The 17,489-nt window shown below is 38.2% G+C and overlaps 1 protein-coding gene across 1 annotated transcript; it reads right to left on the bottom strand.

Moving 5' to 3' along the window:
- Nucleotides 1-2,674: 2,674 nt before the first annotated feature.
- Nucleotides 2,675-17,485, bottom strand: LOC149831038 (uncharacterized). Its single transcript, XM_090013632.1, has 5 exons — nucleotides 16,780-17,485; nucleotides 11,749-12,871; nucleotides 6,608-6,886; nucleotides 4,539-6,281; nucleotides 2,675-4,003 (listed from the first exon to the last, which is right to left on the bottom strand). The coding sequence occupies exons 1-5, from the start codon at nucleotides 17,367-17,369 to the stop codon at nucleotides 3,569-3,571; spliced, it is 4,170 nt and encodes a 1,389-aa protein (XP_089869758.1). The 5' UTR covers nucleotides 17,370-17,485; the 3' UTR covers nucleotides 2,675-3,568.
- Nucleotides 17,486-17,489: the final 4 nt, after the last annotated feature.

The raw sequence follows: 17,489 nt of genomic DNA, 5'->3' as shown, positions 1-17,489 counted from the left end.
TGTTTTCTTTTACTTTGCTTTTTTGTCACCTCAGTTCAGAAGAAAACGTCTTTCCAGACCCCCACACTGTTTGGTTGTTATCCATATTTAATGCAGCAATGAATAGACAACGTGCCTGGTCCGATTATATGCACCGCCTAGCTTTGTTGTTGTGGATAATAGTTTGACCACTGTGAAAGTGAGTTCTTTTTTTTATTGGATCACCTCTACTTATACCATTTTTTTCATCTTTCATTGTTGAAAGGAAAGCGTGAGGAAGCTTCCTCGGTTTTCCTTTTGACCATAAAAAAAAACATCTTTTCAGACCCCACACGGTTTTGTTCTTACCCATTTTAATGGGTTCATGAAAAGACAACGAGCCTGGTCCCACTGCTCTTTATAGGATTCAAGTATGGATTTTTTTTATGAGGTCCCAGTGAACCCGGGTCAGAAACCAGTATTATCATGGCAAATCAGGTTTGCGTCTGATTCTACTTGGTCCGAACGTAGATGGGCTACCAAAAGTTTGCAAATTTTTTATTTTATTTTATTATCTTTCATTATTGAAAGGAAAGCACGAGGTCAGACCTTATATATATATATATATATATATATATATATATATATATATATATATATATATATATATATATATATATATATATATATATATATATATATATATGAGTATTTTTTAGCTATTCCGACACCTTAAATGTGTTGCACATACTCGATGAGTGATCTTATTATTAAAAAAAAACTTTCTGAATCATACCAATATCCGTATAAACATTAAACATTGCATTTTCATGATTTAAAAGCAGATGGGACTGGCGATACCCGAGGCAAAGTGCACAAAAAAAGAAAAAAAAAAGTGACAAGAGCAAACTTTATGGTAGTATCCACTCTACCTCGTGATCAAAAATCCAAATGCAACTTCACATATTTGATGGGCTACAAAAAGTTTTTAATAGTTGCTTGCTGCCCATCTAAAAATCTCATTTAGGGATGTCAGTTGGTCCGATTTAGGCATTACCGAATCTGATGAAAAAAATAAAATAAAACTGAATCCGGATCCTACTAGCCTAAAACATGATATTTACATTTAATCGGATTCAGATTTTTAGTAGGATTTTAGATTTGAATTTCAATGCAAAATGTATACAGAATCCGAATATGATTTTTAATCGATTTGGATTTAGGTATCACTGAATCTGACTTAATTGGATCTGACCTTATTGGATTCAGAATCGGATGAAAAAAGATGAAACTGAAACCAGATCCGACTAGCCTAAATCACCATAGTTACACTTAATCGTTTTCTGATTTTACTAGGATTTAGATTTGGATTTCAATGCAAACTCGAATCTGATTTTTAATGGGATCTGGATTTGGCTACCAAATCTGACATCGGATCCGAACTCGGGTCAGACATCTGGTTAATCCGACCTGTTGACATCCCTGCCGATCTCATCCACTCTTTTGAATTAGTTGCAAAGATTTTGTATGACTGGCAGCACAAGGAAGCTTTCCTTGTCATTCTTTTACTTGTTTTCTCTTGCTTTGCTTTACCATTATGTCAGACCCAACTCAATGAGTATGGCCTACCTGGTGTAAGTGGAAGTGGGTTGCATCCACGGTGACAGAAGCATAGAATGGGATAATAACGCCAAGACTTTTTCTTTGTGAGAAATTAAACTTTTTATTTTTCTCATTTTTCATTCACCAATAAAATTAATTAAAATAAATTTCTTGAAGATAGTTTCTGCCAATTTTTGCCTTTCTACTGGGGTAAGGTAAAATTTGCTTTTTTTTGTAATTGTTTGAACGAAAAATAAAGATATTTGTCACATGTATCCAACTTAGGGGTTAAATGTAATTGGTGCAACTTCAACTTAAAAAGGATGGGTACGGAGAGGATATTGGCTTGACAGATCAACAAGGTTACCCTGAATATAAAACTATACCAGTTTCTAAACATTCATTTAAGGATGGCTCGAAGGTTCTCTACTGTTACTCGAGTGAATAGGACTTTCAACAACAGGTTCATGTTAATTGATGACAACAATAAATAAGTAATTCCAAAGCTTGAAGACCTTTATACAACATATATATATATATATATATATATATATATATATATATATATATATATATATATATATATATATATATATATATATATATATATATATATATATATATATATATATGAAAGGGAAGCTGGATTAGGCAGACCCATCAGTTACACAGCATACCATTGGGTTTTGAACTTCAACACATGGGTGACCGTGAAAGGATGGTCCCAGCACAGCTCGCACCAAGCAACAGGAGCCCCGTTAGTGATCGTGAAAGGATTTTAAAAAGCTCTTTGGAAGCCATCTGACTTAACCATTGTGACAAAGCTTGCCTGATTTATGAAAATCTCTAGAAAATACCATACCTTGTATTACACACTATATTTATGTTTTTATTGGCAATTTATCATAAAAAGTTGTGTTTTTTGCTTTTAAGTGTTTTTATTTATATTTCTATAAAATTTATTTTTTATATTTTTAATTAAATTTTTTATTACTATGATTTTGCCTAAAAATGCAAAATTTCCAAAAAAATTCTATAATTCACGAGTTTTTGGCTGTCAATATTTTGTGGTTTTTAACTTTTGTCAATATATGGATTCAACATAGGAAGCCACTAAGAAAAATGTTTTCAATAGAAAATTCCCAAACAAGAAACAAGGCAACTAATTCAGTACGAGGTGAGACAATTTCACAGCATTGCATTGGCATTCCCAGCCACTTATAATTAATTTCGATGTTGCCTGTACTCAACTCGTAACCATAAGAAGTTGAAACCAGTATCATCAAATGTCCTTCACCTAAGAAATCATTTATGGCACACTCCAATTCACTTTATGGCACACTCCAGTGCTGCTCTCTCTCCTTGTAGCTTTTTAAGGAAGACGATCGTTCCGTTCACCATGAGTTAGAAACGCACATCAATGGGTGATGTCTCATCAAAATTTGGTCTGGAGCGCGAGGTCTGCCAAATAAAAATTGCATCGCATAAATCGGCCATCTCTGATAAACCTCACGGCTTTGGCTGGAATCTCAAATAGCAAATGGGGAACCACACGGCTTCCAATAATTCTGAAACTCTCCAAATGTTTAAATGACGCCTGCAAGTCAAAGAGTTAGGCGTTAATCAGTCCAAATACATATCACGAAATGTGCTACATATACCAATCACTAGGGATGGCATCCAATCTCAAAATTCTGCCTTCCATCTCCGCCTTCATCTCTGCATTGGGTTTTGATTTTAACCTCCATCTCCTTCCTCTATTCCCATTTCATGTCTTCCGTTACCAGTCCAAATGAGGCTGAAGCGGCGTTTCTCCCCGATCCACTAACATCATTAAAGGTATGTTAGTTATTTTACTAATAGAGATCGGAAATGAGGCCCAACTAGAGAAAGCATAAATCCATCCCCGTCTCAATCCCTGCACGGATTTTGATTTTAACCTCTATCCTTATTCAAATGAGGCGAGGCCCCTTTTTCCCTGTCCACTGTCATCACTAGATGTGATAACTCAATCAGTAAAATGTTTCCGCCTCACCAATGAAAATAGGGGCGGCGACTCTCCAATTGTGATGTTACCCGTCCTCAACTCGTAACCACGAGAAGTTGTTGAAACCCGTATCATCAAAGGTCCTTCACCTAAGTGCTCATTTATGGCATCCTTCAATTTACTTTTTGGATCTAGGAAGTAGCTTCCAGATACTTCTCTTTGTAGCCTTTCAAGTAAGGTGATCTTTCCGTTCCCCATGAGTTCGAAACGCACATCAATGGGTGATATCTCATCAAAGTTTGGACTGGAGCGCGACGCCTCTGTCAAATAAAAATAGCATACCATATATCCGCCATATCTGATAAACCCCACGGTTTTGGCTGGAATCCCAAATAGCAAGTGGGGAACCACACGGCTTCCAGTAATGGAGAAACTCCGCAAATAATCAAATGACGCCTGCAAGTCAAAGAGTTGGGCGTCAATCAGTCCAAATACATATCAGGAAATGTGCTACATACACCAATCACTAGGGATGGCAGTGGATCGGGGTGGAGGTGGGGGACAAAGTCTCCACCCCCTACCCCTTCTAAAAATTCTGCCTTCCATCTCCGCCTTCATCTCTGCATGTGTTTTGATTTTAACCTCCATCTCCTTCATTTATTCCCATTTCATGTCTTCCATTCCGAGACCAAATGGGGGTGAAGCGGCGTTTCTCTCCGATCCTTAAAGGTATTTTAGATATTTTAGTAACAGAGATCGAGGATGAAGCCCAACGAGAAAGCATAAATCCATCCCCGTCTCCATCCCTGCACGGGTTTTGATTTTAACCTCTCTATCCTTGTGCAAATGAGGCGAGGCCCGTTTTTCCCCTGTCCACTGCCATCCCTAAATCACTCTTAACAAATATCTGACACTAGATGTGATAACTCAATAAGTAATATGTTCCCCTCAAAAAAAAAAAAAAAAAAAAGACCATGAAGCAAGAAGGTACCTCTACCAGTGACAATCTGTTCATAAGGTCAAAACCCAGGCTTCCACACTCACTCATGTCCAACTCTTGTAAAGACTGGAGGCTTTCAATGCCTGGAACGTCAGTGAGATCCTTGCATCCTGTGAGTCTCAATTTCTTTAAACCCTTCAGGTTTGAGATGTCTGATACTTTACTCAAAGCAGTACAATATGAGAGATCGATGGTAGCAAGAGAAGAGGGAAGCGGAGGAAGAGACCCGAGCCTCGAGAGGCCACGCAAGGTAAGATGTCGTAATTGAAAAAAATCACCAATAAAATCCACATCCAGATGGAGTTCCCCAAAGGCTCTTGAAGATGGCTCAGGAAGGAAATCAACCTCTAGCTTCATCAAAAATTTCAAACATCCAATGGAATCTAGAAATTGTTCAAGCGAATTGCAAACCACTAGGTATAGATGAGTTAGGCTCTTTAAGTACCTAAAGGAATAAGGTATCCCTTTCATTGAATAGCAGCCCTTCAGGTTGAGCTCGTCCAAAGACTCCAACCCACCGATGGAATCGGGAATACATTGCAGAGAGTGACAATCTTTTAGAGATAAAATAAGAAGCTTCTTCAAGTATCCTAACGAATCAGGTATCTCTTTCATTGAACTGCAGCTCTCCAGGTTGAGCTTTTCCAAAGACTCCAACCTTCCAATGGTATCTGGAATTTTTACAAGAACGGAACAATATTCTACAGATAAAATACGAAGCTTCTTCAAGTCCCCTAACGAATCAGGTATCCCTTTCATTGAAGTGCAGCCGTTCAGGTTGAGCTCTTCCAAAGACTCCAACCTTCCAATGGAATCTGGAATTTCTACCACGGAACAATATGCTAGAGATAAAATACGAAGCTTCTTCAAGTCCCCTAACGAATCAGGTATCCCTTTCATTGAAGTGCAGCCCTTCAGGTTGAGCTCTTCCAAAGACTCCAACCTTCCAATGGAATCTGAAATTTCTACCAGAACGGAACAATATTCTAGAGATAAAATACGAAGCTTCTTCAAGTCCCCTAACGAATCAGGTATCTCTTTCATTGAACTGCAGCCCTTCAGGTTGAGCGCTTCCAAAGACTCCAACCTTCCAATGGAATCAGGAATTCCTTCAATTGACACGCAATCATTTAGACATAAAGAACAAAGCTTCTTTAGGTCTCCTATGGAATCAGGCAATCCTTTTAATGATCTACAACCAATAAGGGAGAGTCTCTCTAAAGATTCCAACATTCCAATAGAGTTTGGTATTTCCTCCAATGATTCACAGCCTCGTAGAGACAACTCATGAAGGTTTTTTAATTCTCCTAATGAATCAGGTAGCAGCTTTAACGAACTATAATCATCGAGAATCAGCACCAGTAAAGACGCGACCTTTCCCCTGAAGAATGGTATATTCTCCAATGATGTGCAGTCCTCAAGAGTCAATTCAGACAGGTTCTTTAAGCCTCGTAATGATTCAGGTATTCTTCTTAGGCAAGAGCATCCCTCAAGGTTAAGTTGTTCTAGGGATTTCAAGTCCCCTACCCTTTCTGGCAGCCATTCTAGATTAGAACACTCTTTCATACTCAAGAAAACCAGCTTCTTAAGATGCTCGATTGATTCATCAATTTCTTTCAGTGACGCACAGTAGTCGAGCACCAGCTTTTCCAGGCTCTTGAGACTAGTGAAATCAGGAGTGCGGACGAGTGTTAGACAGTGAGAGAGATCGAGGACCTTTAGCTTTGGAAGCACCTGCAGATCATTATTATTATTTATTTTTTATATTAACAAAAACATTATATGCATCAAAAAAATATGAGAAACTGGGAGTAAAAAGAAAAGGTGACCTTGTTCAATGTTGTTCATCACTAGGATGAACACATGCATGTGACTCAAATTCCCATGACCAAATGGCCATCACTCATTCTTGGTACCTTAATCAAAGGCACAAACGTGTTGGCTCTGCCTAAAATAGGCATTTGAATCATGGGATGATTGGTGCTTTAACATATTTGATTTTGCACACTGAAGATGGAAATGCATGTGTTTTTATTCTTACTATTTTTGTGACTACTGACCAAGTTACCCATGTCTTTAAACCAACTACCACTTATGCGGAGGACAACGAGTCCCTTAAGGCGAACGTTATGAAACGGAACCGTAAAAACATCATAATCCAACTTCAGATATTTTAGATTCCTTGGGAGGTGTATGCACCCATCATCTTGATGCCCAGAGTAGCTTTCATCAAGCATCTTGAGACTGCTCATTGCTTCAGATGCCTCCTTGCTCAAATGCTTATGTTGATAGTCCATATTCTCAAAAGTGATGCCTTGGATGAGAGGGAGCTTGGATACCTGCACAAATAAGAAAGGAAACAGACCGAATCAGGTTACCAAGAATCCGAGAACATGCATGTTTCGACTCATCTTGGACGTTTATTGATCCTCTAAACCCATGTATTTTATATCAAGACCTTAGTATACAACAGACTCACGTCATTGTCCAATTGCTGGTCTCTACTAGTTACAATAATGTTTTTTACCGTCACCATTACTTTTTTAACAACTGCAGCCACGGCCGTCTCCAATGACTGCCATTTTGCTTCATAAACCATTTACATCTTACAATCCAGCAGTAGACAGATGTTTTTTACCGTCACCATTACTTTTTTAACAACCGCAGCCATGGCCGTCTCCAATGACTGCCACATGAGTATGAATATCTGGCAATAATAACATTTCTCTTCATAAACCATTTACATCTTACAATCCGGATCATATGTATCCGTTAACTTCACATATTGATATGAAAAAATAAATTATTCAATATTTGGAAGAATCTGTATCAACATCAAAAAACCACAATATTTCCAAACACGCCCATGTAATACCGAAAAATTCAATATTCACAAAATATCACTTATTTTGGAAAACAAATTTTGCAATGTTTCGATATTGTTTATATCTTACATATATTTTGTAAACATGTCATGTTTTTTTTATATGAGCCTAAAATAAATAAATAAATCAAAATATCGGTTTAATTTTCTCTGTCCAATATTTTCCCGAGAATGAGATTTGGGACACATGGGCGTTTGAGCCATTAAATATTAGAAGTGGACAATAGGCAGGCTGCAACGGGCAGCCCATGGCCGGGCATGTTTGGTTTTGGCCTGGGCCTAGTTTCTGGACCAGCTCCCAGGAACAAGGTGTAGGCCAAGCCCAACCTAGATTTGGTATATATATATATATATATATATATATATATATATATATATTAGCTTGAGGACCAGTTAAGCCTAGTTTAGTACCCTTGGGCCTCACGGGTAGGCAATGAGTCAGGCACATGGGCTGGCCGGTCCCCTTGTCAAGGCCTATTAAAGATGCATATAAGATGCTGCATCTATTCCAAACTAAAAAATAGTATTCATAGTCCCCGTTTGGATAACATGAGGCAAAACTAAGTTTCTTAGAAACCAAGATTAGCTTTCAAATAGGTCTGCAAATGGATTGGATATGGTTGGATATCCGATCCAAATCTGACATTTTTTTTTCAAATATAGATCATTTAAGTAAGATCTGAATGTATAGTCAGATGGATTCGAATCTGTTCAATCACATCACTTTCAGACTCGAATCAGCAGTTTAAACTAGATCTAGAATTGATCCGATTCAAAATCTGAACTAATTACATGTGTTTACATGTAAATGTCTTGTTTTTGTTCTATTTTTTTCAGATCAAGTATTACCACATGTATTTCGGATTTAGATTCAATTTTACCTTTCTGGATCTAATTAGGATATGGATTTTGACTCAGATTTGGATCTGATATGTACATTTCAGATTCAGATCAGATCTGGCAGGATCCCAGCCCAAGTCTGAAGTGTTTGCACCGCTGGTTTGCCAAAAATTAGGTTTTGTTGGTTTTTGAATGGCCCAAAACCTAAAGAACTAACATTTGGGTTCCGAAGGGCTAAACAAAATAAAAAAAAAATAAACTAGTAATTTTCTAGCCACAAGCTGGCACCTTCTTTTCCAGCAGGTGGCTGGCCAAAAGGAAAAAAAATAAATAAACTAGTCATTTTCTAGCCGAGAGGCACCTGTCTGACTCATTCCGTGCGTACGTGTGGGCTTGGGCGTACAGTGGTCATTTCGTCCGTTGACACCCTCAAAAATCAATATAAAATGCATTTTTTCGTAAACCTATCCGTTTGGATACGATATCCATCTTTATAAAAGATTTCTAAATATGAGGTGAGAACATATTTATTATTGAAGATAGCATGGATGCATAATTACCCTATATATAAGTCACAAATATCGTTCTAAAGAATTTCTTTGCACGTGGAGATTTTGAAAAAACTTTGTTTACATGAGAAATTCTTATAAAAATATAGATTTGTCAAAATTTATTATACATAAGTAAAAAACTACCCGCAAAAGTTTATAATAGATACTTAATGGGTGGGAGAGATGATCTCTTAATGTGAACAAGATATTGATTGGATACGAGAACAAGGATGCAAAAAGTAGCCCAATATCGACGATGCAGGTTATATGTTAGCTACATCTCATGATCGGGGGTCCCAAAGAGCACCACATATGTAAACATGTGCGTCTCGTATCCTCATGTTTGTCAGCATTAATTAGCGTTGGAGTTTGATGCGATTGCAAAGACTTAAGTACCCTCTCCTCCATTGGTGCAAAAAAAAATGACGGCTCTTGAAAATGAGTGGTTGTAAAGACTTAAGTGCCCCGAAGATGATTATTTAAGACCCAGTCTCTGCACTGCAGGATTATCCGAGAAAGATATCTCCCCTGGAGGAGGCCATGAACATCAACCCTCTTACTCTCTCTCTCTCTTCCTTCTATTTCTGCTTCTGTGCACATCCATTAGAAGATCATACATTGCTCCATCAAGCACCGACTGACCTGCACATTGACTGTTGCGGAGCCTGATTCAAAGTTTTTACCCTTACAGGAGGAGGGTTTGGGGGCTCATCCCAGCGTGGGTAGCATCATTTAACTCTCACACTCTCTCTCTCTCCCTTCTATTTCTGCTTCTGTGCACATCCATTAGAAGATCATACATTGCTTCATCAAGCACCGACTGACCTGCACATTTACTGTTGTGGAGCCTGATTCAAAGTTTTTACCCTTATAGGAGGAGGGTTTGGGGGCTCCTCCCAGCGTGGGTAGCATCATTCAACTTGAAGAGTTGTGGAGTCTGATTTAGAGTTTTTACCCTTACAGAAAGGGGGGTCTGAGAGCTCCTCCCAGTGTGGGTAGCATCATTCAACTTGAAGAGTTATGGAGTCTGATTCAGAGCTTTTACCCTTACAGAAGGGGGGTCTGAGGGCTCCTCCCAGCGTGTTCATGGCCTTTTGCCCTTACAGAAGAGGGGATTTACATTTCGTAGAACACCCATCACCGGAACGAGATGAACACCCATCACCGGAACGACGGCTCCGCTGAGACCTCCTCGCTAGGGAGAGGAAGACGACGTGGTGGAGCTTCTGCTGGCCATCCTCAGCGTGACTGCACCGACTGGGTTGCTGTCGAGGAGGAGGGCGAGAACGGTGGCTCTGACAAGTTGGTCCTAATTTGCGGAAGACACTACAAATCGCTATAGCGATTTGCTGAAGACACTACAAATCGCTTTGCGGAAGACACTATAAATCGCTATAGCGATTTACGGAAGACACTACAAATCGCTATAGCGTTTCGCGATTTACGGAAGACACTACAAATACTACAAATTGTTGTAGGAAAGCCCGATAATACTACAAATCATTGTTGGAAGGCCCAAAAAAAATTTGTAGTATTTGTAGTGTCTTCCGCGCCGGGGGGAGCCCCCGGACCCCCCTCCTGTAAAGGCAAAAACTCTAAATCAGGCACATAAGTAGAGAGAGAAGGGAGAGAGAGTGAGAGGGTTGGTGTTCATGGCCTTCTCCAGGAGGAACCCTTTACCTCCCTTGATTTCTTCTCTAAAGAGAGAGAGAGTTTTACAGTGTTTTACGAAGAATGAAGAAGAAGAAGATGACGATGGAGCAATGTAGGATCGTCTGTTGGATGTGCACAGAAGTAGAGAGAGAAGGGAGAGAGAGTGAAGGGGTTGATGTTCATGGCCTTCTCCAGGAAGAACTCTTTGTTTCCCTTGATTTCTTCTCTAGAGAGAGAAAGGGTTTTACAGTGTTTTACGGAGAAAGAAGAAGAAGACATGTTTGTCCTTTTTTTGAACAGAAAAAGAAGAAGACTTTGAAGAGTCAACATCATCCTCGACTTTCTGGATGGAGGACATGTTTGTCCTTTTTTTGAACTATTTGTTTTTTCTTTTTTGAATGAAGGGCATTTTTGTCATTTTCTCAAAACCATCACTTTATGAGAAGAATAGCAATAAAGGGTACTTAAGTCTTTGCAACAACACCAGAGTCCGATGCAAAGTTATGTCAACATACACAGGAATACGAGCCCCATGTGCTTGTATACGTGGTGCTCATTCAAAGCCCCGAACACAGGCGTGGGATTCAGTGAATCATCGGGGGCGAACATACACAACCCTCTCCAATATCGACGAGGAAAAAGGGTCCTTACCTTTTCCAACTATAGCTAAAAAGGAACTCTGTTTGCTTGGCAACATACTTGAAATTTGAAATGGTTGGACCATTCATGTGGGCTAATAAATCTGCTTGCTCACATGGAGTTTCCCACGTCAGCAATACTTTTTCGAACATTTTTTTCCACTAATTTGTTTGTTGTTGACGAGGTTTTATCATTTTAAGTTATGTTAATATCGCAATGCTTTTTGCCATAATTTCACAAAATATTAAAGATTATGAGAGATTTTGAAAGCCTCACGATATTAACGGGATTTTTACGCTAAAGAAATAGGTCTAAAAAATATTGCGCCATTTTTCAAAATATTGCCATTATTTGTTACTATCTGTATATATATAGACAAGTGCTCTAAGATGGCTAGAAGTAATGCGTTATTTAGATTCCATTGTTTGACTGTGAATTTACCAATGCCAATCTAGGCCAAGTTTCTGAACTTTTGACCAAGAAACAATGTTGTCTAATTTATCTTGTGTTGGTGACCAGCTTTTTAATATTATGAAAAATAAAAGATATATAGAATACGCCATAATCATTCTTATGCCAATATTCAAAGTTCTAATACTATGAAAATAAAGATAGAAATCAGTTTAGATCATACCTTTGCTTCCTCCAACACCCTTTCTATGTCATCCGCATCCCATAGCCTGCTGTACTTTTGAGGTTTCCATTTGCCTTTTTTCCGAACTATAGTCCTTCCCATATCTCGAATTTGGTCATGCATTCTAAATCTACCATCATCATCAATACTAATGAGAGACTTGTGTTCGAGAACTTCGAGTGACCAGCTTGGGCAATAACCGCAATCCTCCCACATGTAAACTGGAAATTGTTTCCCCTTTCCAATAAAAAAACATGCTATGTCTAAAAATATGCACTTCTCCCCTGGATCTTCTAGTGAGTCATAACTTATTTTTAACTTTTCAAGAATGCCTTTATGTTGAACTCGTTTCAGTTTTTTCAACAATTCTAGCCATTTTTCCCTATCACTTTTACCATAAAGCTCTGAACCAAGTACTTTAAGAGCGAGTGGTAGCCCCCCCGTTATTTTCACAACTTCCTTAGATAGTTCTTCAAACTCTGCCTTTTGTTGGTCATTCTTAAATGCATGGAGACTGAATAGCTCAAGTGAATGCACATCGTCCAGTTCTTTAAGGGCATAAATTTCTTCTTCCTCCAGTCCATGCTTTAGAAGTACGTTTTTATCCCTTGTTGTAACAATAATCTTACTTCCCGCACCAAACCATTCCTCTTGTTTTGAAGGATTTCGTTTGGCTATAAAAGCATCAAGTTGCTCCGTGTCATCCACATCATCAAGAATTAGGAGAACTTTCTTACTACTCATTCTATCCTTGATCAAGCTAATTCCTTGTTTAACATCATGGATATCAATTTTTTCTTTTAAAATGTCAGAAATTAGCTTTTTTTGTAGTTTGGGAAGTCCCTTATGAGGCTTGGCATTTTCACGAACATCTGTGATGAAGCAACCACCATCATATTTAGTAAATAGCTTATTATAGATGGCCGTCGCAATTGTAGTCTTTCCGATGCCTCCTTGCCCACAAATTCCAACAACACAAACAACATTTGTTTCCCTGCCCAACATCACCAACACTTCTTTTAATTGAGAATCGTTCCCAATTAGAAGATCTATGTGAATTGGGACCTTGCTTAATAAATTAGATACCTTCTTGCATATATCTGTGATCAGTTTTGTCTCGTCCCTGCAAATTGACGACAACAACAAATAAGTAATTCCAAATTAAGCTTGAAGAACATTATCCTCTCTCTCTCTCTCTCTCTCTCTCTCTCTCTCTCTCTCTCTCTCTCTCTCTCCTTGGGCTCCAACTATTTTTTGGGTCTGGGTGTCAACTTAAGAGTAATTTCTGAGTTGCCGATGACATATTTGGGTCTGCCGTTACAAGTGAAACGCCTCTCTTCCACTGCTTGGGCTCCAACTATTCAAAAAGTGAAAAGCAAGCTTTTTTCTTGACAGGCTTCTTATCTCTCAATCGCTGGCCGTCTGACTTTAATCAAACATGTTTTTTCTTCTATCCCTGAATTCTTCATGTCAATGTTCGTGATGCCTGTGGAGAAGCAAATTTGTCATTTAATGTCAGATTTTCTTTGGTCTGGGTGTCAACTTAAGAGTAAGCGCCATTTAGTTGGTTGGCGAACGGTGGTGTTACAGAGGCGTATAGCTGGCTTAGGTGTTTTTGCTCCAAGACAAAGGAGTATTGCTCTCGTAGCCAAGCAATGTTGGATGGCTCATCAACCAGGCTCTCCATGTGCTCGCTTGCTCTATGCTAAATATGGTGCTCCTGATTTATCTCTTTTTCGCCATAGAACTCGGGGTCTGGCGATCTCGCACTTGCAAAGCATGTGGCTGAGAGCCTTATCGTCCTTCAGAGATCAAACTGGGGATGCTAGAAATTATGATCAATGGTTGCAATGGGCGATTACTCCAAATGGAGCGTTCCACACCCACAAAGTGTATAGATCGTTGCTCCCCCGAAGGGCAGATTGGTTCCCTGACTATGCGTTATGGGGTAAGGGCCCTTCTCCAAGATCTCGGTTCTTGGCTAGGTTAATTTTGCATGATAGGGTTCAGACTCACAGTTATTTAAAGAAGTTGGGCTTTCAGTTTCCAAGTTGGTGTGTGTTGTGGCAAGCTGCTGAAGAAACTACCTTTCATTTATTTTGGTCCTCCCCAATCTTTGTGACCCTATTTAATAGGACGTGGAGATCTCCGAACGTAATTGTCAAAGAAGAGTCTTTAGCGTTTGATCTTCTTCTGGGCCCTATTGAAATTAGACGATGCAAGCGGTGGAGACTGATTCCATGGTTGCTTACTACTTGGTGGTTTGTTTGGATGGCACGCAATGATGCTACTTTTCGTCAAATTCCGATCATCTTTAATCATCTTGTCCATAAAATCCTTGTTGATGTATATGCAATATTACCTCTCCTCTCATCTGAATGACGTTCACTCCGCGGTGGTTTCTTCTAATCCTGCGGATCCTGGTTGTGCAGATCCTGGTTGAGTAGGCTTTGTTGTCTGTAGTTTCTTTTTCTTTAGCTTTGTTTTTTCTATATTTTAGTTTTGTTTCTTCTGTGTTCGGTTCATGAGTTCAACATTTTGTTAATCTTCATGAGTATTAATGCAATCCAATCCATCCATCCATCCATCCATTCCATCCATCCATCCATCCATCCATCCATCCATCCATCCATCCATCCATCCATCCATCCAGGGTAAATATTGGCTACTAATGAAGGTAAGAAACTAACGAGTAGAAATTACTTTTTTTTTCTTAAAAGAATTCTAATCTTTTGTAAATCAAATTTTATGGATGTAATCGACATAGTTTTTTTTAGTAGGAAACTTATTTTTAATCATGTGATTATGAAAAGTAATTAGTTTTTTTAAAGAGGTCCAAAAGTCAATGGCCCACAATGTGCCAAAGTTTAGTAACTCAAAACAGTTATTAAATGCATAGAGCTAGAAATCATAGATTTGAACTTTATTGACTCAATTTGTGTATAAAGATGTGTTCATCAAGTTTACCTGCAAAGGATCAAAACTTAGATCATATTATTTCGATCAAAAAATAAGGCTTTTGAGTTGTGAGCTTTAAAATATAATGAAAACCTAACAAATGGGCACGGTGCTAAAGGAAACATGTTATTAGGGTTTCGGGGTTTGTTTCCAATTCTGATCTCACTGATGTGTTCAGTATGATTTTTTTTTATATTTACACAAAGAAACCACCCTTAGGAACAAAGACCTAGCCCTGCTCCCAGGGAGTAGCCACACTTTCGCTTGCACAAGGGGAGACACCGATGAGATTTGAGCCCAAAACGCTAACCTAGTAGCCTTGGCCCCATCCCACTACGGTAAACCCCTTTGGGATATAGTCTCAAAATTTTACTAAAAATACACTTTGATCATGCATTTTAGATAAAAAAAAAAGTATTTAGTGTCTCAAAAATTTATGTAAATTATAAGCCATTGATTTTTTCAAACATTATAAAAACCTATCCATGTATTGGAATCAAATGCTCCAAGAAGTGATTTCTATAAAAACAAGCATATAAATCACATCTGTGCTTAACATTTTGAAAAAACACAGAAAAACTAATTGCATGTTCCAATTAGCACTGTTCTGATTTTGCAGTTTTTCATTTTCACACAAGCGCGCACACACATATATATAGGCCCTTTTTTCTCATTCTGTCCAGCGAAATTTGAAGCGTTTTCATAATAGATCTGAAGGGAATCTCTCTTGGATCATATTTTTTAATGAAAAAATGTATCTTTAGCAGCCGAGAAAATTCATGCCTTATAGCCATTGATTTTGGATAACAGGAAAAACATGTATAAGTGTCGAATTCCGCTGATCCAAAAACAGGGTCCCACTAAACAAAACCTATAGAACACATCTATGGTGTTAGTGTGAAAAAAAACACAAAAAACTGTGAATTTTGAATGGGCCTATCGAGGCAGAAAAACAGGGTCCCTCTATATATATATTGGTACTAATAAAGGTGAGAAACTAATAAATTAATGAGCAGAAATCACTTTTTTTTTTAAAAAAAAATTAACCTTTTTATAAATCAAATGTTAGGGATGTGATCTTTATGGTTTGTTGAGTAGGAAACTTGTTTTGAACCATGTGATTACAACAAATAATTAGGTTTTTAAAGGGGTCCAACATTGTGCCAAAATTTCATAACTCAAAGATAGCATTTTTACATCAGATCCTTAGCAAACAAACCATGTTGGAGGAAACTGTGTGGTCAGTTTGAGTCCAAACAACTTGATGATTTTTAGCTTATTAAATTTTTACCTTTATTAGAAACCAATATATATATATATATATATATATATATATATAGAGAGAGAGAGAGAGAGAGAGAGAGAGAGAGAGAGAGAAGTGTGGTGGGTGATATATAGTTGTTCTGCCACATGGTACCATAGGGTGGTACACACTCTTGCTAGCATAGATATAACCACCAAACAGTAAATCTAATGATCCAGATCTGTTTAACATGATTTATTTAGTATATTAGAAGGTTTTTTCATGTTTAATACATCATAAGATTCAATTTTTTAGACCATGAAAATCAGTGGCTCATAATGCATGAAAATAAGAGTGGTTTCTAAATAATATAAAACATCATATTTTAGTAACTTTAATACATGAAAATAATAAATAGAATATATTAAACATGTAGATCTCTCTAAATCAAGGATGTACCACCATAAGCAGCTACAATACCTCCATAGATGCGCTCTATATATGTATATACTGGGATATAGGGATAATGTTTGCTACCCTCATAGGTGGAAACTAAGTGAAAAAATGTAATTTTTTATTTATTTTTTTAGTTTTGTTGCACATCTGACCCTCCATATGTGAATACATATCAAGTTTAGCAAAAATTGGCCTTTGGATCATGTTTTTTTGACATATATAGGATTTTATGAAGGTTGAAAGATCAACAGCCAACATTGTATCAAATTTTCAAACCTCAAAAAGACGTCTTTATTCCAAAAACTGTGATTCTAGGAGTGTAGCAAATGCTATCTCATATATATATATATATGGAGAGAGAGGTGGTTACTGACCCATTTGTGTCAGGGAGACAGTACCCAGAAATCCTCCCTGCTCTTGTCAAGGCGCGACTCCACTCGTTCACCTTTATCTCACCCTCGTTGCTTTGGTGGTTTTCAAAAGCTTCTGGAAATGACTCTATCGGATGCTTGACATCAGAAGGAGAAACATGAAAGAACACGGGAATGATTGGCCTCTCTTTCTCAGCCTTTTCGTTAATCTCCACCATCTTGGCTATCTCCATCAAACACCACTTAGACTTTGCATAGTTTTGGGAGAAGATGGGCACAAAAATCTTTGATCCCTCGATATACTTCAACAGTTTACCGATTCTTTCGCCCTTTTGCAAGTCCTCACTGTCTATGAATGCTTTTATGCCATGCTGTTGCAGTCGTTGGTGGAGATGGCCCGTGAAGCCCATGCGTGTATCCTTCCCTGAAAAACTTAAGAACACATCAAACTCAAACCCACCATGCTTTGATGGGTCTGCTGCCTTTTCCTCTTCATCATTTACTTTCGGGCAGCTTTTTGATTTTTTCCAGAACTGAAGATATAGAAATGGAACCAACAAAAGCAAAGGTAGCAAGAATAACACTAGAGCCATGGAGTTTGATACTTGAACTCTTTTGATGGCGATGGTCTTTCTTCTTCTGCTCACACAAGCTACGCGATGGTCTTTCTTCTTCGATACAGAGAAGCTATTAAACGGGAGTTTAAAATCTGC

This window comes from Nuphar pumila, chromosome 7, assembly GCF_984573655.1.
Source record: "Nuphar pumila chromosome 7, dmNupPumi1.hap1.1, whole genome shotgun sequence".
Lineage (NCBI taxonomy): Eukaryota > Viridiplantae > Streptophyta > Magnoliopsida > Nymphaeales > Nymphaeaceae > Nuphar > Nuphar pumila.
The sequence above is the reverse complement of the archived record's forward strand: the minus strand, read 5'-3'. Positions and strand labels throughout refer to the sequence as shown.

Coding starts and splice junctions, on each gene's coding strand:
- LOC149831038 (XM_090013632.1), bottom strand. CDS start 17,369: ATGGCTCTAGTGTTATTCTTGCTACCTTTGCTTTTGTTGGTTCCATTT. Junction 6,282..6,607: donor TTAAAGACATGGGTAACTTG/GTCAGTAGTCAC, acceptor AATGATCTGCAG/GTGCTTCCAAAGCTAAAGGT. Junction 4,004..4,538: donor ACAGATTGTCACTGGTAGAG/GTACCTTCTTGC, acceptor TTTGACTTGCAG/GCGTCATTTGATTATTTGCG.